General features: G+C 46.2%; 1 protein-coding gene across 1 annotated transcript in view; it reads left to right on the top strand.

Moving 5' to 3' along the window:
* The window catches only part of LOC126419714 (blood vessel epicardial substance-like), a 123,304-nt gene that overhangs the window by 5,377 nt on the left and 94,554 nt on the right, over positions 1-23,373 (top strand). Inside the window, exons 2-4 of the mRNA XM_050086895.1 lie at positions 3,237-3,317; positions 3,360-3,481; positions 13,764-14,090. Coding sequence (XP_049942852.1) covers positions 3,237-3,317; positions 3,360-3,481; positions 13,764-14,090 — 530 coding nt within the window. The remainder of the gene's footprint in view (positions 1-3,236; positions 3,318-3,359; positions 3,482-13,763; positions 14,091-23,373) is intronic.

The following is a 23,373-nucleotide window of genomic DNA, read 5'->3' as shown; positions in this document are numbered from 1 at the left end:
AGAAGTTCTGCCACACTATGTCAAAGAACGCTAGTGTTTTTTACAGCAAGAAACAGGCAGCTTGGGCCTTAGCAAGCGGCTCTTTATCCGTTTCTATGGGGGTTTCATACATCAGCGTCTTCCTGTAACCCCAGAAGAAAAGTCCATAAGTGGGAGATTGCGCTGCCATGGGATACAACCCCTTAAATCCGACGGTGAGGGTATGTATTGTTCAGGTGGTCATGAACATTGACACTGAAGAGGGCTGGTGCACTGTAGTGTTGAAACCAGGTCCTTTTGTCGACTAGAAGCGTTAAGTCTCGAAGAACCGTTACAGCATATTTTGCAGGAACACCAGGTAATGTGGACTCATCAAATGAGGAGACAGCAAATAAGGTCCTGTTAGGTGATACTGGACAATGTTCACCCACACGTTGACAGAGAATCGTCTTGGTGACCACCAATGCGGGTGGCTTGGCACGCGTGGATGTTGAAAACGCCATCATGAGTGGATGAGATCTCATCTGTGAACAATAAAAACTGTACGAAGTTCACCACTGCAATGGAAAGTCCACTGACAGAAGTGAGCGTGGAGCTGAAACCTGTTGGTCCCAGTGCTTGCGTGCATTCTTTACGGTAAGAATGTAATACCTGTTCCACCAGTATTCTCCACATTACATCCTTCGACGTGTGCATTTCACGGGAAAGTTGATACTTGCTTATTTCGAGGTGGTTTGCCACACAATCTGACAGAATCTGCTGGAAGTCTGATGTTCAGACATCAGTGGGATCCTCGCCCGGCTTTTTTGTGCCGCGAAAGACTCCATCTATGGGGAGAAACTCCTTACAGTTAGTACGACGCCTGTCGATGAAGCATTCTCTGTACCTTCGTGCTGCTTTATACACACTGCATCCTGTCGCATCGTACGTTAAATGCATGTCAGCCAACTCTAACGTTCCATCTATGATTACATATCACGCACTGTGCATAGTAACACACATGACTACATGACTGTGGACACATAACAAGACGTCCGATGCAGTGGATAACTGGTACGAAGGATAGTGGTGTGTGTGTGTTTGTGTGAGTGTGTGTGTGGTGTGTGTGGTGTGTGTGTGTGGAGGGGGGGGGGAGCACTGGTTAATGTGCCGGTGCGATGTATACGATCATCATATGGCACAGGTGCTATGTCACATGACACACATGCTACAAGCTAAGTTGTGTACAGTAGGTCTGTTAAGTGATCAGGGGTGTACGCTGTTTATCACCTGCTGCATGTTCCAACGTACAACAGACGCCCGCGATCTTTGCGAGAGTGCAGCCGAATTGCATGCTCTGTTGCAATACACGCGTTGAGACTGGCAGTCATCGCTTCGAACAATTACTGTGAGCTGCATTGTTGTTATGCAGGGTATGCTGTGTATGTACCGGGTGATCAAAAAGTCGCTATAAATTTGAAAACTGAATAAATCACGGAATAATGTAGATAAAGAGGTGCAAATTGACACACATGCTTGGAATGACATGGGGTTTTATTAGAACCAAGAAAATACAAAAGTTCCAAAAATTGTTCGACAGATGGCGCTTCATCTGATCAGAATAGCAATAATTAGCATAACAAAGTAAGACAAAGCAAAGATGATGTTCTTTACAGGAAATGCTCAGTATGTCCACCATCATTCCTCAACAATAGCTGTAGTCGAGGAATAATGTTGTGAACAGCACTGTAAAGCATGTCCGGAGTTATGGTGAGGCATTGGCGTTGGATGTTGTCTTTCAGCATCCCTAGAGATGTCGGTCGATCACGATACACTTGCGAGTTCAGGTAACCCCAAAGCCAATAATCGCACGGACTGAGGTCTGGGGACCTGGGAGGCCAAGCATGATGAAAGTGGCGGCTGAGCACACGATCATCACCAAACGACGCGTGCAAGAGATCTTTCACGCGTCTAGCAATATGGGGTGGAGCGCCATCCTGCATAAACATCGTACGTTCCAGCAGGTATTTATCAGCCAGGCTGGGGTGATGCGATTCTGTAACATATCGGCGTACCTCTCACCCGTCACGGTAACAGTTAGAAAACTAGAATCACGCATTTCCTAGAAGAAAAAAGGCCCGATAACGGTATATGTGGTAAATCCAACCCATACCGTGACTTTCTCGTCGTACAATGGAGTTTCCACGACAGTTCTAGAATTTTCGGTAACCCAAATTCTGCAGTTGTGGGCGTTGACAGACTCTAGGAGCGTGAAATGAGCTTCGTAGGTCCACAAGACGTTATTTAACCAATCGTCATCTTCCGCCATTTTTTTGAAACGCCTATGCCGCAAATGCCCTCAGCTTCACTAATCGCCAGGGAACCATGATGCCGATGGATTTTGTACAGATAGCATCGGAGGGTAAGCCTAAGTGCCAACCAAACAGTAGTGTATGGAACGCCGGTGCGACGTGCGACTGCACGAGCGCTGACTTCCCCGTGCATAGACGAACCCGCTACAGTCTCCATTTCTTCCTGAACTCTCTCAGCAGCATTACGCCTTGTGCTCGGTCGGCTACTACGGGGTCTATCGTCTAAACAACCCGTGGCTTCGAACTTCGAAATCATTCTCGCCACAGCTGCATTTGTCAACGGACCTTTACCCGTTCGAATCCCCTTCCTGTGGCGATAGGATCGTAACGCTGAACTCCCACATTCCCCATTCTGATAATACAGCTTCACTAAAAGCGCCTTTTCAGGGAACGTCAACATGCTGCGACTGCTGGCGCATCTGATTCTCTCTCTCATTACAGCTCCTTTTATACACGATTGTAATGCGCAGTCACTGACGTTTTGCTGTCCAGCGCCATCTTTCGGGCATTTTGTGAACTTTGTTTCTTTTCGGTTCTAATAAAACCCCATGTCATTCCAAGCATGTGTGTCAATTTTTACCTCTCTATCTACATTATTCTGTGGTTTATTAAGTTTTCAAATTTATACTGACTTTCTGATCACCCGGTACATAACACAATAAATATGCCTGTCTGGCAGTTGGTTCCGTATCTCTATATAATCTGTTGTGGACCCATTACCAGCTGTTCCGATTTGACCCAAAAGGTTTGGTGCACCCTGTATAGGACAACGGTTTCCAGCCTCAGTATTAATTTTCAGCAGCAGCGTGTCTCCTGAGTTTGGCTGGTAGGAGGACCGCCTGAGTGTCGAGACGTGTCCTCCAGCAGACTCCCGGACAGCGCTAAGAGTGACCGGCTTGCCCGCAGTATCCGGCCGTGACGACGGCCGTGGCCGGCGACGCCCCCAACGCGACGCTGAGCGCCTTCCTGGACAACGAGACGGCGTCGGTGGCGGGCGGCGTCGGCGTGGGCGGCGTGGGCGACGCGGCCGCCGGCACCTTCTGCCTCGAGTGGGAGGCGGCGCAGCACAACCTCTTCCAGACGGCCAACCTCTTCTTCGCCGCCGCCTTCCTCGTACCGCGCTCCTTCAAGCAGAGCCTGCTCGTCCTCAGGTGGGTCCTCTGCTCCCCAGCGTGGTCGAAGAGACGCTCGTGCCCTGCCCACTAAGTCAATATCTACATCTGCATACGTACGGAGCGTGGCGGAGGGTATCCTGCACCATTACTTCTCATTTCCTTTGCTATCCCCCCACCCCCCAAGTAGAGCGATAGGAAAACTACAGTCTATATCTCTCCGTATAGCCCTAATCTCTAGTGTTTCATCATCGTGGTTCTTATGTGAAACGTATGTTGGCTCCAGTAGAATCGTTCTGCACTCAGCTTCAAATTCCGGTTGCCTAAATTTTATCAACAGTGTTCCTCGAAAAGAGTGTCGCTTCCGCGCCAGGGATTCACATTTGCGTTCCCGAAGCACCTCCGTAACACTTACGTGTTGTTCGAAGGTGCTGGTAGCAAAGCTAGCAGTCCAGCTCTCAATTCCTTCGATGTCTTCCTTTAATACGATCTGGTACGGATCCCAAAAACTCGATAATTCTCTCACCAGCGTCCTATATGCGGCCTCCTTTGCAGATGAACCACAATTTCCCAAAATTCTCGCAATAAACCGAAGTCGACCATTCGCCTTTCCCGCCACAATCTTCACATGCTCTTTCCATTCCATACCACTTTCCCACGCTACACGACTTGACTGTTTCAAGAAGGACATCACTGTTGGTGTACGGGCTTGTTTTTCCTAATCACCCGTGTCAACTTTCCTATTTTTGGAGCTAGCTGCCCTTCATGACTTCAGCTTGTATCCTCCTGCCGTCACTCAGCGAAGACATCTCCCCGTACACCACAGCGTCATCAGCAAACGCCCTCAGATTGCTGCCCACCCTATCTGCCACTTCATTTATGTAAAAGGAAAATAACAGCGACAGTATCACATTTTCCTGGTGCTCTCCTCGCGGTATCTTTGTCTCTAATGAACACTTGTCGTCAAGGAAAATAAGCTGGGTTCTGTTGCTAAGAAGTCTTCGAGCGACTCACATGTCTGCGAACCTTTTCCACGTGCTCGTATCTTCGTTAACAGTCTGCAGTGAAGCGCCCTGTCAAATGGTTTCCGGAAATAGGGAAATATGGACTCTGCCTGCTGCCCTTCATCCATAGTGAACAGGATATCGAGTGAGTAAAGGGCTGTCTGAGTTTCACACGAGCAATGCTTTCTAAAGCCGTGCTGATTCGTTGACATAAGCTTTTCTGTATCCAGCCTCCGCCCGACAAGCGACAGGGGCGCGTGTGTTCCCCTAATTTTATTTCTTCTGTAGAGACTTGGAGGTCGACGACTACCGTTTCATTCCTCTGTTTTGATCACTAAGCCATAATTGACACATAATCACACGTCTGATACCCGCCTGTCCTGGGATCTTACGCTCAAATTCTATCATGCTCCTGCCGAAAAGAAAGCGCCTCTCAAGATACGGTTTAATAAAATACAAAAATTAAAATAATACACTTCTGTGAAACACAGTTTGCTTCATTCATACACAATATACGCGTGAACAGATGGATTCAATGATCCTGCGTTCTAGAAATACGCACGACACTGCATCAGATCGTCGATTGTGAAAGAAAGTGCAATCATACGGAGTGTCTTAGAAGATACTGATTTGCTTTATCTACATTCAGCAACTAGATAACAGTACCTCGAAAAGGGTTTGTAAGATGGACTTCAATAATAGCAATACAAGACTAATGAAATGTGGTTGAATTAAATAATCCGATATTGAGGGAATTAGAACACGAAATTCAGACGCATTAGCAAGAAAAGCGTTTCTAAAAAAGATACATTTATCAACACCGAATATAAATTTAAATGCAATACTGCCTTTTGTGAAGTTATTTATGTGTAATGTAACATACTCATCATCATCATCATCGCCATCATTAACAGTTTGCAGCCCCAGGCTAGGTATGTTTGGAACACAAGCCTCATCATCTAGTCCCGTTTTCCCACCATCTTTCTGGTTCAGTCTGGTACAGCCCTCGTCTCTTTTCTCGAGACACTCCTCTGCACCTTTCAGCCGTCTGACCCTTGGTCTCCCTTTCGGCCGTTTCTTTGCATTTCCATTTCATGTATCTTCTTGGAAATCCTATTGTTTTCCATTCTTTTTAAGTGCGCATACTGTCTTAGCCTTCATATTTCTCTCCTGCTCTGCAAGCGTTCCTCTTTCACTTTTTCCCTTATCCTTTTGTTCCTCACCTTATCTCTCCTTGTTACCCCTGTCCCATTTTCATGTGGCTAGTTGGGAATACATAACATGAATCTGTGATAAGTGTATCTCGTGGCTTGCCAGTACCATCGCTTAATAGGTCCGCCGACTTGAATACGTTTGATTTTTGTTTTGTTTTTTTGTGGGGGGGGGGGGGGGGGGAATCGGGGTTTAAAAGCATTTATGTATTCCGGCCGGTCCATAGTGTTGATGAACTCTGGAAACGCATTGTGAATGGTTGTGAAACCATTTGGCAAACCCATGGGACTTTTCTAACGTGTGCAGCACCGATGCGGAGACGTTCTCAAGACTGCCTTCACACGAGAGGTAGTCAGTGGCGGAGCTATATTGTGTATATCGTCAAGTAGGATTTTGGAACATATACTGTGTTCGAACATTATGAATTATCTCGAAGAAAACGATTTATTGACACATAGCCAGCACGGATTCAGACAATATCGTTCTTGAAACTTCCTGGCAGATTAAAACTGTGTTCCGGACCGAGACTCGAACTCGGGACATTTGCCTTTCGCGGGCAAGTGCTCTACCAACTGAGCTACCCAAGCACGACTCACGCCCAGTCCTCACAGCTTTACTTCTGCCAGTACCTCGTCTCCTACCTTCCAAACTTTACAGAAGCTCTCCTGCGAACCTTGCAGAACTAGCACTCCTGAAAGAGTTCTGCAAGGTTCGCAGGAGAGCTTCTGTAAAGTTTGGAAGGTAGGAGACGAGGTACTGGCGAAAGTAAAGCTGTGAGGGCGGGGCGCGAGTCGTGCTTGGGTAGCTCAGTTGATGCCGGCACGGTAGCTCAGCGTGTTCAGTCAGAGGGTTAGCTCCCTCTGTAATAAAAAAACTGAGTTAATCGATCAACAACGAACTCAAACGGATGTCTTACGACGTCCGCCCCGAGCAGATGCAACGAACAATATCGAACAAAATGAGATTAAAAAAATTTAAAAAAAAAGTTGGTAGAGCACTTACCCGCGAAAGGCAAAGGTCCCGAGTTCGATTCTCGGTCCGGCACACAGTTTTAATCTGCCAGGAAGTTTCATATCAGCGCACACTCCGCTGCAGAGTGAAAATCTCATTCTGGAAATATCGTTCTTGTGAAACACAACCACCTCTTTTTAATTATGAAGTAATGAGTGGTGTTGACAGGGGATGTCAAATTGATTCCTTATTTTTAGATTTCCAGGAGGCTTTCGACACCGTTCCTAACAATCGTCTTCTAACAAAACTGCGTGCCTACGGAGTATCGCCTCAGTTGTGCGACTGGATTCATGATTTCCTGCCAGAAAGGTCACAGTTCGTAGTAACAGACGGAAAGTCATCGAGTAAAACAGAAGTAATATCCGGCGTTCCCCAAGGAAGTGTTATAGGCCCTCTATTGTTCCTAATCTATATTAACGACATAGGAGACAATTCGAGTAGCCCTCTTCGATTCTTTGCAGATGACGCCCTCATTTACTGTCTTGTAAAGTCATAAGATGACCAAAACGAATTGCAAAATGATTTACATAGGATAAATCTATGGTGCGAAAAGTGGCAACTGATCCTGAATAAAGAAAAGTGTGAAATTATTCACATGAGTGCTGTTGTGTACATAGTTCCGCGTAGTCAGCGCGTACACAACTTTCCCACTAGAGCGCGCCCCGCTAAGCACAACAGCGCAGGCGCAGCGCTCGTCCGTCTCCGCACTACGAGATGGCGCTGTCTTAGAAACGGACCAAATTCTGCTTCCGCCGATCCGCGTATTAATATGTAACGCAGCAAATGAGATTGCTGCTAACGTAGAACCTTTTCTCCTCGCGGATCACACTCGCGCAGTGATACCTGAATGCGCGAGGTATTATAACAAGTGTACAGAACTCCGATTAGTCAGTCTGCATTTGTCTGCATTAGTCTGTACCAGTCTGCATTTGTCTGTACCAGTCTATAGTCAAGTTTCAGTCTGCACCTAATAAGATTATCAAATTCCTGTACATAGCCATCAAGAGAAATGTATAGACACTTTGTCAAGTATCAGAGATATGTGAGAATAAGATTAACGTACCAACACCAAAGGAACTTCAGATTGTCAATTGTAAATAGCATCCAGAATCAAGTTACGTAAGGTTTATCCTTGTTACTATTTTAATAAATTTGTGTGAAATTTAATCAAGTTCTGTTTAAAGTTGGTCACCGTCAATCTGCTACTCTAAGCGTGCAAGTGGCAGTTCTATCGTCTGACCTAACGGCAGAAGATAAACACACCACGATAAGACCACGAGACGTATTGCTGACACTCGCCTACTTGGTTAGAGCGACAAGTCAAATAATCTGATGGTGTGTGTACCGAAGGTCTTACAGTACGCACACCACAAGTGCTAAAAGAAATCCGCTAAATTTTGATTGCGTGATAAGTCACACAAATCTTAAGGCTGTAAATTCAACTAAATACTTCGGGATTATAATTACAAATAACCTAAATTGAAACGACAGCATAGATGATGTTGTAGCTAGAGCAAAGCAAAGACTGCAATTCATTGGCAGAACACACAGAAGGTGCAACAGGTCTACTAAAGACTATGCTTGTCCGCCCTGTCCTGGAGTATTGATGTGCGGTGTGGGATCCGTATCAGGTGGGACTGACCGATGACATCGAAAACGTACAAAGAAGGGCAGATCGTTTTGTATTATCGCGAAATGGTGGGAGATAGTGCCACAGACACGATACGTGACTTGGAATGGCAATCGTAAAAACAAACGCGTTTTTCGTTGCGACGGCATCTTCTCATGAAATTTCAATCACCAGTTTTCTCCTCCGATTACGAAAACATTCTGTTGGCATCTACCTACATAGAGAGAAATGATCATCACGACAGAATGACAGAAATCGTGGCTCGCACAGAAAAATTTAAGTGCTTGTTTTTCTCGCGCGCCGTTCGAGAGTGGAACGGTAGAGAGACAGCTTGAAGGTGGTTCATTGAACCGTCTTCCATCCACTCTGTTGATAATAACAGAATAACCACGTAGATATAGATGAAGTCTATTTCTGCACTCTTTATTTTGGGGCGTTCTTTAATAAGGTGTTCGTGAACTCTATTGTGAAATCGTAGGTTTCTGGGCTTATGTTTACTAGGATTGCCGGCCGGGGTGGCCGAGCGGCTCTACGCGCTACAGTCTGGAACGGCGCGACCGCTACGGTCGGAGGTTCGAATCCTGCGTCAGCCATGGATGTGTGTGATGTCCTTAGGTTATTTACGTTTAAGTAGTTGTAAGTTCTAAGGGACTGATGACCTTAGAAGTTAAGTCCCATAGTGCTCAGAGCCATTTGAACCATTTTTTAGTAGGATTATTTGTTTGTTTCATGGTCTCCTAATTACCCATCCTATATAACTGTAAGCACAGGCTCTTGCGGTCATCTTGATAGTCTATAAAATTCTTCTGGGTATGTGACCGCATTTCAATGAGTAAAATTCTCCGCAGTTTCTGCCACTGTTGAAAATTGTGTTTTTACTAACTGCTGAATGAGAAATGTTAAATGTGGCTCTGGTAGGGTACTGGCGATGACGAGGAGGGAGGTATTAGATGTCTTTGTGGCCAGATAACGAAGGTGTCATCAACATTTCGAACTCAGCATTCTGGTTATAATGGTGCGGATTGGACTGCCGTTTATTCAAAATGCTTCCATGAAGACGTCTGCCGTAACAGGCGAGAGAGAGGAACCCATAGCTACAATGTCTGTCTGTTCACGGATGTTTCCCTAACGCAAGGCATCCGATGTCTGCGAATTAGTCTGCCACGGTTTAACGACCACCTATTTCAGGTGGAAAGGGGAATTCTATGAACAGACTGACGCTGTAGGTCTGCGCTCCGCCCTGTCGCCTGTTGCAGCAGACATCTTCCTGGAAGCATTTGAAGAAACAGCATTCCAATCAGCACTCCTACGCCCAGAATGCTGGCTCCGATATCTTGATGACGCCTGTACATGAGCACATGGAGAAGAACAGGTACAGAACTTCCACCAACACCCCAATCAGCAGCACAGCAAACTTCATTCACTACGGACATGGAAAAGAATAGCGCGCTGACTTTTCTCGACGTGGAAGTTTACCAAAAAGCGTGATCGTAAACTTGGTGACGAGGTGTATATAACGCGCGCCAGCACGGACAGGTAACTGCGTGCTTCCTCCCACCATCGTCCTACGCAGAAGAAATCCGTTCTTCACACTTTAACCGACAGGGCCCATAGGATTCGCGACGAAGAACATATGAAGGGTGAATTACAAAACCTCAGGTCCGTTCTTGGAGCTAATGATTATTGGATAAAACTATGGCAACAAAGGATGAAGGCAATGGGGAAGTGCAGAATGAAGCACAAAACATCGTCCTGCTACCATATGTCTGAGGGTCAAAATTCTCCACCGAGTAGATATCAAGCAGCAGCGGCAGCAGGAAAATGAAAGTTGTTCTTTTGGTCAACGAAAGAAGCAGCTGACGAACTACCCGCCGCAGCAGCTTACTAAACCGGTATTTAATGTAGCGCGACTGACCAGCACATCAGTACCTGATCATGAAAGATATATCTGAGTAAGACAACACACCATTTCAGCGCTGGCAGAACACCAGGATGAGTGCGACAAACAGACAGGATTTCGAGAAGTCCGAATGTTGACGAAACAGCCTCTTACCTTCAGTAGTAAGATCAGAAAGGTTGTGGAAACAGCCAAGCGACCCGCTAACGAGAACGTAAAGGGCGGTACAGAAACGTGGCGTCTTGGCTGCCATCGGTAACGGTTCTACGGAACGGCAGTTCATGAGAAGCAACGCGCAACACATCACACACACACACACACACACACACAGGGACGCACACAGTGTCGCGGGAGACAATAGCGGCCGCAGACCCACAGAGTACTGGCACGCCTCCCCCGGCACAAGCCAGCAACTAGTAAACAGCGCTACGTTACAACTGCCACCCGTTGTCCATTCGCCTGTTTCCACTAATGGCAACCAAATAAGCAAACACCAGTCGATAACTCCATTTCCACCAATGATAAGCAGTAATGCAAACACCAATAAAGAATGTCTAAAACCGTTCTGTCTCATTCTCCATACCCTGTCGAAGCTCGATAACACTGTCTTCTGGCAGTGTATGTGGACCACAGCTTTTCTCATTGAGCATTTAGCAAAAACACCCTGAGGAAGGCCGTTTGCGGCAGTGGCCGAAGCGTCGGAGAATTTCACTCATTGACAATGCGGTCACGTACCCACATTTTACTGAACATATACAAGGTGGTCCATTGATCGTGACCGGGCCAAATATCTCACGAAATAAGCGTCAAACGAAAAAACTACAAACAACGAAACTTGTCTAGCTTGAAGGGGGAAACCAGATGGCGCTATGGTTGGCCCGCTACATGGCGCTGCCACAGGTCAAACGGATACCAACTTCGTTTTTTTTAAATAGGAACCCCCATTTTTTTATTACATATTCGTGTAGTATGTAAAGAAATAAGGATGTTTTAGTTGGACCACTTTTTACGCTTTATGACGGATGGCGTTGCAATAGTCACAAATATATGGCTCACAATTTTAGACGAACAGTTAGTAACAGGTAGGTTTTTTAAATTAAAATACAGAACGTAAGTACGTTTGAAAATTTTATTTCGGTTGTTCCAATGTGATACATGTACCTTTGTCAGCTTATCAATTCTGAGAACGCATGCTGTTACAGCGGGATTGCCCGTAAATGCCACATTAATGCAATAAATGCTCAAAATGGTGTCCGTCAACCTCAATGCATTTGGCAATACGTGTAACGACATTCCTCTCAAAAGCGAGCATTTCGCCTTCCATAATGTTCGCACATGCATTGCTAATGCGCTGACGCATGTTTTCAGGCGTTGTCGGTGGATCACGATAGCAAATATCCTTCAACTTTCCCCACAGGAAGAAATCCGGGGACGTAAGATCCGTTGAACATGCGGGCCATGGTATGGTGCTTCGACGACCAATCCACCTGTCATGAAATACGATGTCAATGCCGCTTCAACCGCACGCGAGCTATGTGCCGGACATCCATCATGTTGGAAGTACATCGCCATTCTGTCATGCAGTGAAACATCTTGTAGGAACATCGGTAGAACATTACGTAGGAAATCAGCATACATTGCACCATTTAGATTGCCACCGATAAAATGGGGGCCTATTATCCTTCCTCACATAATGCCGCTCCATACATTAACCCGCCAAGGTCGCTGATGTTCCACTTGTCGCAGCCATCGTGGATTTTCCGTTCCGCAATAGTGCATATTATACTGGTTTACGTTGCCGCTGTTGGTGAATAACTCTTCGTCGCTAAATAGAACGCGTGCAAAAAATCTGTCATCGTCTCCTAATTTCTCTTGTGCCCAATGGCAGAACTGTACACGACGATCAAAGTCGTCGTCATGCAATTCCTGGTGCATAGAAATATGGTACGGGTGCAATCGATGTTGATGTAGCATTCTCAACACCGACGTTTTTGAGATGCCCGGTTCTCGCGCAATTTCTCTGCTACTGATGTGCGGGTTAGCCGCGGCAGTAGCTAGAACACGTACTTTGGCATAATCATTTGTTGCAAGTCGTGGCTGACGTTCCACATGTGGCTGAACACTTCCTGTTTCCTTAAATAACGTAATTATCCGGCGAACGGTCCGAACACTTGGATGATGTCGTCCAGGATACCGAGCAGCATACATAGCACACGCCTATTGGGCATTTTGATCACAATAGCCATACATCAACACGATATCGACCTTTTCCGCAATTGGTAAACTGTTCATTTTGGGTAATGTATCACGAAGCAAATACCATCGGCCCTGGTGGAATGTTACGTGATACCACGTACTTATACGTTTGTGACTATTACCGCGCTATCTAACACAAAGCGAAAAAAGTGGTCGAACTAAAACATTCATATTTCTTTACGTACTACACGAATATGTAGTAACAAATGGGAGTTACCATTTTTTGTGTACACAGTTGCGTGTAGTCAGCGCTTACACAACTTTCTCACTAGAGCGCGCCCCCGTAAGCACAACAGCGCAAGCGCAGCACTCGTCCGTCTCCGCACTACGAGATGGCGCTGCCTAAGAGACGGACCAAATTCTGCTTCCGCCGATACGCGTGTTAATATGTAATGCAGCCAATGAGATTGCAACTAACGTAGAACCTTTTCTCCTCGCAGATCACACTCGCGCAGTGATACATGAATGCACAAGGTATTATAACGAGTGTACATTCCTCCGATTAGTCAGTCTGCATTAGTCTGTACCAGTCTGCATTTGTCTGCACCAGTCTTTACCAGTCTATATTAGTCTGTACCGGTCTATAGTCAAGTTTCAGTCTGCGCCTAGTAAGATTACTATATTCCTGTACATATCCATGAAGATAAATGAATAGACACTTTGTCAAGTATCAGAGATATGTGAGAATAAGATTAACGTACCAAGACCAAAGGAACTCCAGATTGTCAATTGTAAATAGCATCCAGAATCAAGTCAATTAGTTTTATGCTTGTCATTATTTTTATAAATGTGTGTGAAAATTAATCAAGTTCTGTTTAAAGTTGGTCACCATCAATCTGCTATTCTAAGCGTGCAAGTGGCATTTCTATCATCTGACCTAACGGCAGAAGATAAACACGCCACGATAAGACCACAAGACATATTGCTGACACTCGCCTACTTCGTTAGAGCGACAAGTGAAATAATCTGAAGTGTGTGTACCGAAGGTCTTTCAGTACGCACACCACACCATTAAAAAAAAAACAGAAAAAAACGCAGTTGATATCCGTTTGACCTATGGCAGCGCCATCTAGCGGGCCAACCATAGCGCCATCTGGTTTTCACCTTCAGGCTAGACGAGTTTCGTTCTTTGTAGTTTTTTCGTTTGATGCTTATTTCGTGACTATTTGGTCCAGTCACTATGAATGGACCACGCTGTATAATTATTTAACTGATGTCTCCGTAGGAAAAGAACTAAATGAGTTTGCTGATACCACTTCGCGATGTCAAACGAAGAGACCGATACCCAACTCGAGTCGCCGTTGTGTGCAGGGGCCTGCTGTGCGTGGGCTTCCTGCTGTCGGCGCTGTGGGCGGGCATCCACGTGTGCTCGCCGGACGTGTTCGCGTGGAACGCCGGCCTGGTGCTGCTGAACGCGGCGCACTCTGCGCTGCTGGGCGCGCGCTTCCTGCCGCCGCCGCTGTCGCCCGAGCTGGCCGACGTGTACACGCGGCTGTTCCGGCCGCTGCGCGTCTCGAGGAAGCACTTCAAGGAGCTGGCGCGCTGCGCCCGCCTGCTGCGCTGCGCCGCCGGAGACACGTACGCCGCCGAGGGCGCCACGCCCGCCGACGAGCGCCTCTCCGTGCTGCTCAAGGGCAGGTCAGTCCGGAAACTGGCCGACGCGTGCCAACCTCTCCGCACCGGTACGTCAGTAGAGTAGTTGCGAGCCAGTCGCGAGAAACTCTCCAGCCGTGGCAGGCCAGTCCAGCTGCTGAGCTCTCTGTCCAAGGTACGTCACTTCTGTAGTTGTGGGCCAGCTGAAGAAGTGTTGCACGACGTGTGTGAAGCGCTTCAGCCAAGGCAGGTCAGTATGTCTGTGAAACTCTCCAGTTGTCATAGCAACATCTGGTTCCTAAGCGCCATGTGTGGACCTCTCCAGCTGGGGTAGGTCACTACAACTGGAGTACCCTCCACCCAGCGTAATTCAGTTTTCCGATGAAATGAAACTACATGCTCCGAGAGACCTTTTCAAGTCTCGAAAATTAGTACCGAGGCTAGGACCTGAACTTGGGTCTCCTGCGCACTAACCCTGACACACACAGTGGTTCCTACAAGCCACACCACACGTTGGGAAACGGGGCCAAATTTCTAGTAGTTTACTGTCGAGTTGCGATTTTCACAAATGTTTTATTCGTATCCTACAGAAACTAGCAGTACGGCAATAAACAGCCTTTTAAACACACCGCTAACGGTAATCAAGTAATTTATAGCAATTATTGTTGTTGTTGTTGTGGTCTTCAGTCCAGAGACTGGTTTGATGCAGCTCTCCATGCTACTCTATCCTCTGCAAGCTTCTTCATCTCCCAGTACCTACTGCAACCTACATCCTTCTGAATCTGCTTAGTGTATTCATCTCTTGGTCTCCCTCTACGACTTTTACCCTCCACGCTGCCCTCCAATGCTAAATTTGTGATCCCTTGATGCCTCAGGATATGTCCTACCAACCGATCCCTTGTTCTAGTCAAGTTGTGCCACAAACTTCTCATCTCCCCAATCCTATTCAATACCACCTCATTACTTACGTGATCTACCCACTTAATCTTCAACATTCTTCTGTAGCACCACATTTCGAAAGCTTCTATTCTCTTCTTGTCCAATCTATTTATTCTCCATGCTTCACTTCCAAACATGGCTACACTCCATACAAATACTTTCAGAAACGACTACCTGACACTTAAATCTATACTCGATGTTAACAAATTCCTCTTCTTCAGAAACGCTTTTCTTGCGATTGCCAGCCTACATTTTATATCCTCTCTATTTCGACCATCATCAGTTATTTTGCTCCCCAAATAGCAAAACTCCTTTACTACTTTAAGTGTCTCATTTCCTAATCTAATTCCCTCAGCATCACCCGACTTAATTCGACTACATTCCATGTCCTTGTTTTGCTTTTCTTGATGTTCATCTTATATCCTCCTTTCAAGACACTGTCCATTCCGGTCAACTGCTCTTCCAAGTCCTTTGCTGTCTCTGACAGAATTACAATTTCATCGGCGAACCTCAAAGTTTTTATTTCTTCTCCATGGACTTTAATACCTACTCCGGATTTTTCTTTTGTTTCCTTTACTGCTTGCTCAATATACAGATTGAATAACATCGAAGACAGGCTACAACCCTGTCTCACTCCCTTCCAAACCGCTGCTTCCCTTTCGTGCCCCTCGACTCTTATAACTGCCATCTGGTTCCTGTACAAATTGTAAATAGCTTTTCGCTCCCTGTATTTTACCCCTGCCACCTTTAGAATTTGAAAGAGAGTATTCCAGTCAACATTGTCAAAAGCTTTCTCTAAGTCTACAAATGCTAGAAATGAAGGTTTGCCTTTCCTTAATCTACTTTCTAAAATAAGTCGTAGGGTCAGTATTGCCTCACGTGTTCCAACATTTCTGCGGAATCCAAACTGATCTTCGCCGAGGTCCGCTTCTACCAGTTTTTCCATTCGTCTGTAAAGAATTCGCGTTAGTATTTTGCAGCTGTGGCTTCTTAAACTGATTGTTCGGCAATTTTCACATCTGTCAACACCTGCTTTCTTTGGGATTGGAATTATTATATTCTTCTTGAAGTCTGAGGGTATTTCGCCTGTCTCATACATCTTGCGCACCAGATGGTAGAGTTTTGTCAGGACTGGCTCTCCCAAGGCCGTCAGTAGTTCCAATGGAATGTTGTCTACTCCCGGGGCCTTGTTTCGACACAGGTCTTTCAGTGCTCTGTCAAACTCTTCACGCAGTATCGTATCTCCCATTTCATCTTTGTCTACATCCTCTTCCATTTCCATAATATTGTCCTCAAGTACATCGCCCTTGTATAGACCCTCTGTATACTCCTTCCACTTTCCTGCTTTCCCTTCTTTGCTTACAACTGGGTTTCCATCAGAGCTCTTGATATTCATACAAGTGGTTCTCTTTTCTCCAAAGGTCTCTTTAATTTATAGCAATACAACAATTTAAAAAAAAAGTTTAAAAAACACTGAAGCCAGCAGTACGGCAATAAACAACCTTTTAAAACACGCCTCTAACGGCAATCAAGTAATTTATAGCAATACAACAGTTTAAATTTTTTTTTTTAAATACAGAAGCTAGCAGTACGGCAATAAACTACCTTTTAAAACACGCCGCTAACGCAAATCAAAGTAATTTATAGCAATACAAGAATTTAAAAAAATTTAAAGGACATTAGTAAACAGGCTACTGAAGTAAATACAGAACTTTGTTAATATAGTACGATGAGGTAGTGAAGCTACCAACACCGCCATTAAAAATAATTAAACAGGTCTCAGCAAATACACGATTAATGGCAATAAAAGGAATTTACAAACTTGGAGGAATTTTTTAAAAAAATTTAAACAAAAGTGTCCCGGTATATCATTAGAACATAACAGATACGACGGACCAGTGTAAGGCGGCCACAAATCACCCACTCAGGGATGCTCAGGCTAGACAGAATACTGACCAATTTAAATAGGCCCGTAAACACAACTGTCACTCTCAGGTTGGTCACTGTACCGGCTTTTAGCCAGCGAAAACTTGTTATAAGATGGCTTAACTTGCTGACAGAATTAGAGCTAACCTCGTGCAAGGAAACATTACACCACACAGTCCTGAATGAGCGACCACATGATCAACCAACAAGAAGCATGAATTTACTCATAACACACGACAGAATAGCGAAACAATTAAACTGGCAAAGCTACACCTCCCATCGGGCAGTAACGAGAGGAGGAGGAGGAGGAAAGATCACTTTCTTCAATTACATTGGTGCTGGGGACAGGAAACCCGAACGACGGAGGCCACAAGGCAGAAGAGACACTGGTTACGCAAACTTACTACTTAATGATTAAACCTTCCACGAACTTAACTTGCAATTATGCTCGAACAGGCAGTACACGACCTCCGATGGCAAGGATCCCCACATCCGACCGCGCACGCGTCGCCAGTGTACCCAACACGCGACGGTCACGCGACAACACGCTCTGTCACCGGAGCTCACGTCTTCTCTGCAACGTTGACGGGTAGTGACCACTCCTTCATGTTAGGTGTCTCCTTTTTTAAACTCCAGTGTTGAAACGGAGGATTTAAAGACGCTTGTTAACGTCCCACCAAGGTGAAATGAACAGCAACTACTCGTGGGGCGATTCTGTATACAACCAACCTGCGGGAAGCTCTTCCGTCAACTCGACCCGCTCGTTACACACAACCGACATACATCACGTGGCGACTCGGTACAACCGACCACGCCTGCTTCGCGCTCGAGAGCCACACTGCCCTCCCGTATCCACCACACTCACTCTGCGCGCAGCGTCCCTACTTCCGCGCCACCACACGAGGTTACAACCGGTCAAAGATCTCACTTCCTCCATAGCAGTTTCCCAGAAGTAAAAATGCAGATATCGGTAGCAGAGGGAAAAGGCAGCCACTTAATGACAGACAACATATCAAACAAACATGTCAGGGGAAGAAAAGGAAAACCAATGCAATCTAAACACAAGGTGTAGCACGAGTCGATACACGGCTCAAACCCGTAGCGCCCCCTCGCACAGTGGCTTTGTACAACTGCACGGACTGACCTATTAGTACCCTAGTGTAATCTTTGGATGTAGTGGTTGGTACATCTGCCTAGTGAACGCAAGACACAGGTTCGAATGCTGGCCTTAGTACTAATTTTTATTCGTCGCTTCTGTCTGCATATACTGTAGGTGCCAGAATACGTAAATGAAAACACCTGTCGCGCTGCAGATGTTCCTCGACACTGAAGGGTTTGAAGAAAGGCGTGCGTCCGATGACCGCTGTCGGTCTGGAGAAAATGATTCGGAAATTCGAAAAGACTGGTTCTTTTGGCGTGCAACCTGGTAGAGGGAGGAAACGAATTGATTCGATGTCAGTGGAAGCAGTGGCCACAGCAATGCAGGAGGAGACGAGTGGTGGTGTGCAAACGTGTAGTGCACGGAAAGTCGCCCGAACATTGAACATACCCGTGAGCACGGTTATTAAAATCCTACCAAACATCCTTCTTTGATATCCATTCAAAATTACCCATGTGCACCAGTTGCTTCATGTTGACCTGCCAGCAAGAGAGACCTTTGCTTTAGAATTTCTTGCTCGCATGGAAGTGGACGATGATTGCCCCTGGACTTTGTGGACAGATGCCCACTTCCATCTAACAGGATATGTCAGTACACAGAATTGTCGAATACGGGCAACGGAAAATCCACACGCAAATCAACCAGTACCACTTCATCGTGAAAAGGTGCGGCTTTACGGCATCATTTACCATAGGGCCATATTTTTTCGGAGAAACAGGGGTGCTTCCTGTCGTGTCACCTATACCGTCACTGGTAAGCGCTACGAGTTTTCTTTTTGCCTAACGACGTCATTCTAGCTCTCCAACAGCGCGGATGGGATAATTTTTATGCAAGATGGCGCACCTCCGCACACTGCAAATCCAGTTAACCACCTGCTGAAGCGCCATTTCGGAAATACTAGAATTATCAGCCGCCATTTCCCTACAGCCTGGCCGTCCCGGTCACCTGATCTTAATCCGTGTGACTTCTGGCTGTGGGGCTATCTCCAGTGTTCCGATAGCAAACTTAGCTGCATTGAAGGCGCCCATTGTGCAACACATTCTGAACGTGATCCCGGAAACACTTCGATCAGTTGAGGAATATGCTGCTTCTCGATTTGAACTTGTTTCAGAAAACGGTGAACAGCATATTGAACATGTTTTGCGCCAGTCACACAGAAATTAATAATCTGATTTGATTTTTATTGATACTTTTTTAGCGGTTTTTGGCCTGAGGACAATTAAAAACCGATTTTTGCCACCCGATGTGATACGGCGTTGCCGTGGTGGATGGGTTTACGTAACTAACAGTATCACATTTGTACACCCATGCACTCTGTGTAGTACAGTTTGTTTAATGTCAAACGTACACCTTAGGCATTGTTGTATGATTCATTTGTCATTTGTAGTCGATCACTATTAAATGTTGGTGCTTACCGTGCCATCTATTGCCATGTAACTATTTACTTTTCTTCTGCCATACGTTTCCTCTTCTGCGATGATATTTCGTTGCAATTTGACTTCCTTCTGACCAATGGTGTTATTTCTACAGCGGTTTTGAAGTTTAATTATAATGACCCTGTACATTGTAGACGTTTGAGACTTGAAAAGGTCTCTAGAACCATATAGTTTCACTCGATTAAAGCACCTATGCCTATGTATCTGGCAAAATCCTATTCGAATACAGCTGGAGAGCCTCTGCAATCCCGGTTGAATTACGAGGAATCTCAAGTGGGCTGATGGGTGAATGGGAATTTGGATTGTGGGGGGGGGGGGGGGGGAGTGCTAGGATAGCCCGTGCAGTTGTGCAGAGGCAATTTTTGGCTGGTTGCTACAGTGGTTAGCACGTCTGTCTACTGAGCACATGACCTTAGTTTGAAGCCGACCTGTTACAAATTTCATTTGTCACTTCATTCTCTGTATACACAGTTTTGTGATGTTTTCGAAGCTCCCTAGCCACGACAGGTTAGTCCAGTATATTAAGACCAGCCATATAACTTTCCAGCCTCCTCCTGTGCTATGTGTGAAAGGTCTCCAGTTCTGAGCACTTCCTCCCAGTCATTGTTCGCCTAGCGACTATCTCATCAGTGAAGACACGCTATTCCAGTTGCTGCATTATGTATGCAGAGCTCTCCAGGCACCACAGATCGGGCCAGTCACTCCCTTAGAACATATATCTGTCCTACCTGGAAAGGGTCAGTTCAGCCAATGTGGGTTCGATGCAAAACTCTCCACTTGGAGCTAGTCAGTCTACTTCAGTCTAGATGCTATGGACCTGGGGAAAAGCTTTCCAGCCAGAGAAACTCATCCCAGTTGTTGCAGGTAAGACACGAAATTCTCCTCTTGCAATAGGACAGTCCAGTCACTGAGGATCTGGCATGAAGTTCTGCAGCCTACGGAGATCAGACATGTCGCTGTTGACGAAGCGCAAATTGCTCCAGCCTGGGCAGGTTACTCCTGTTGCTATGTTCATGGTGCAGAACTGTCAAGTGAGAGAAAATCAGTTCAATTGCTTTGTAAGATACGAATATTTCCAGCCATGGCAGGCCAGTCCAGTCACCATCAGTCAGTCCATTGAGGCAGGTCAGTCCATTTGCTATTAGTTAGTTTTGAAGGTCGCCAGCTTGGTCAGGTTGGCTCTGCCACTGTTTTCCGGCCGGCCGGTGTGGCCGAGCGGTTCTAGGCGCTTCAGTCTGGAGCCACGCCACCGCTACGGTTGCAGGGTCGAATCCTGCCTCGGGCATGGATGTGTGTGATGTCCTTAGGTTAGTTAGGTTTAAGTAGTTCTAAGTTCTAGGGGACTGATGACCTCAGATGTTAAGCCCCATAGTTCTCAGAGCCATTTGAACCACTGTTTTCCAAATGCATATCTCCCAGCTGTTGTAAATTTGTAAAGTTGTTATGGAATCACTAAAACTAGCCTGGACAAGTGAGTCCAGTAACAGCAAGATCATGCAGAAAGCTCCCCAGCGAAGGAAGGTCTCTCAGATAGCTTAGAAATGACAGTCCAGTCGCTGCAGTTCAGGCGATAAAGCCACCAACTAAACTGATCAATCTATTAACTATACTCACGCTTATAAATTAAGGATAATGCTGATACATGGTGAAAAAACGCTCTGTTGGGTGGTTTGCGGGTTTAAATCACCTGAGGGTATGACCATGCGGTGCATTTATCCTGCGGTCGTCGCACGGTGGCGCTGGCAGCAGTCCACATATGAAGAGGTGTGATGGTGCATGTCAGAGCACAGTACAGCGAGTAAGTGTGCAGACGTTTTCAGACGTGCTAATGGTGACTGTGTGTTGAAAATGACCCAAAGAACACATATTGATGACGTTATGAGGGGTAGAATACTAGTGCGACTGGAGGCTGGTCAAACACAGCAGGTCGTAGCACGGGCCCTAAGTGTGCCACAAAGTGTGATCTCAGGATCATGGCGATGATTCCAAAAGACAGGAAACGTGTCCAGGTGCTACAGTATGTGAAGTCCACAGTGTACAACACCACTAGAATACCGATATCTCACCATCAGTGCCCGCAGACGGCCACAGAGTACTGCAGGCAGCCTTACTAGGGACATTACTGCAGCATCTGGAACAGTTGTCTCCAGACGACTGAACAGATATGGATTATTCGCCCGGAGACCTGCAAGGTGCATTCCACTGAACCCTGGTCGCAGGAGAGCCCATAATGCCTGGAGTCAAGAACACAGTACATGGTCATTGGAACAGTGATCTCAGGTTATGTTCATGGACGAGTCCAGGTATAATCTGAACAGTGATTCTCACTGGGTTTTCATCTGGCATGAACTAGGAACCAGATATGAACCCCTTAATGTCCTTGAAACGGACCTGTATGGAGGTTGTGGTTTGATAGTGTGGGGTGGGATTATGATTGGAGCACGTACACCCCTGTATGTCTTTGACAGAGGAACTGTAACAGGTCAGGTGTATCAAGACACCATTTTGCACCAGTATGTCCTACTTTTCAGGGGTGCAGTGGGTCCCGCCTTCCTCCTGTGGAAGGTAAAACACGGCCCCACCGAGCTGCCATCGTGGAGGAGTATCTCGAATCAGAAGATATCAGGCAAATGGAGTGACCTGCCTGCTCTCCAGACCTAAACCCCATCGAGCATGTCTGGGATGCTCTCGGTCGACGTATGCTGCACGTCTTCAAACCCTTACGATGCTTCAGGAGCTCAGTACACCCCTGTATGTCTTTGACAGAGGAACTGTAACAGGTCAGGTGTATCGGGACACCATTTTGCACCAGTATGTCCGACTTTTCAGGGGTGCAGTGGGTCCCGCCTTCCTCCTGTGGAAGGTAACACACGGCCCCACCGAGCTGCCATCGTGGAGGAGTATCTCGAATCAGAAGATATCAGGCAAATGGAGTTACCTGCCTGCTCTCCAGACCTAAACCCCGTCGAGCATGTCTGGGATGCTCTCGGTCGACGTATGCTGCACGTCTTCAAACCCTTACGATGCTTCAGGAGCTCCGACAGGCACAGGTGCAAGAATGGGAGGGTATACCCCAGCAGCTGCTCTACCACCTGATCCAGAGTATGTCAACCTGTTGTATGGCCTGTGTACATGTGCATGGTGATAATATCCCATATTGATGTCAGGGTACATGCGCAGCAAACAGTGGCATCTTGTAGCACGTGTGTTTTAGGACGGTTTTCTCAACTTATCTCCAATACCGCGGACTTACAGATCTGTGTCATGTGTGTGGTATTAGTGACAGTTTTGTGTAGTGCCACGTTGTGTGCCACCACATTCTGCAATTATCCTTAATTTATGGGCATGAGTGTATAAGCCCATAGTGAAATCTCCAGCAACAGCAGATCTGTGCAGCCATTTCAGGTCAAGAGTGAAGCTCTCCAGCTGTCACGCATCAGGCTGGTCACTGCAGACCAGATAAAGAACTGTCCAGCCAGGGCAAATCTATCGACTATTTTCACTACCTTTTCCTTTTGTATTACAACTTTTAGAACTGACAAAATATGTGCTTTTTATATTTCTGTATGTATCGTGTGTTTGTGTGTGTGCATTTGTGAGTGAGTGTGTTATATGTGTGTGTGTGTGTGTGTGTGTGTGTGTGTGTGTGTGTGTGTGTGTGTGTGTGTGTTTGTGTTTGTGTTGTGTGCACATGTGTCTACGTGAGTGCATGTGTTGTATTTTAAGGTGCTTTTATATTTTACACGTAACTGATGCTGTATCATTCTACAACTTTTGCAAAAGCTTGTCTAATACAATCTTAGAACAAGCGCTACAGGTCTTGCTGTCATGCACCCGAACAACACACCGTCATCATCAACAGTATGGT

Source organism: Schistocerca serialis, chromosome 9, assembly GCF_023864345.2.
Source record: "Schistocerca serialis cubense isolate TAMUIC-IGC-003099 chromosome 9, iqSchSeri2.2, whole genome shotgun sequence".
In the NCBI taxonomy this organism is placed as follows: domain Eukaryota; kingdom Metazoa; phylum Arthropoda; class Insecta; order Orthoptera; family Acrididae; genus Schistocerca; species Schistocerca serialis.
Note: the sequence above shows the minus strand (reverse complement) of the source record. Positions and strands in the feature narration are given on the sequence as shown.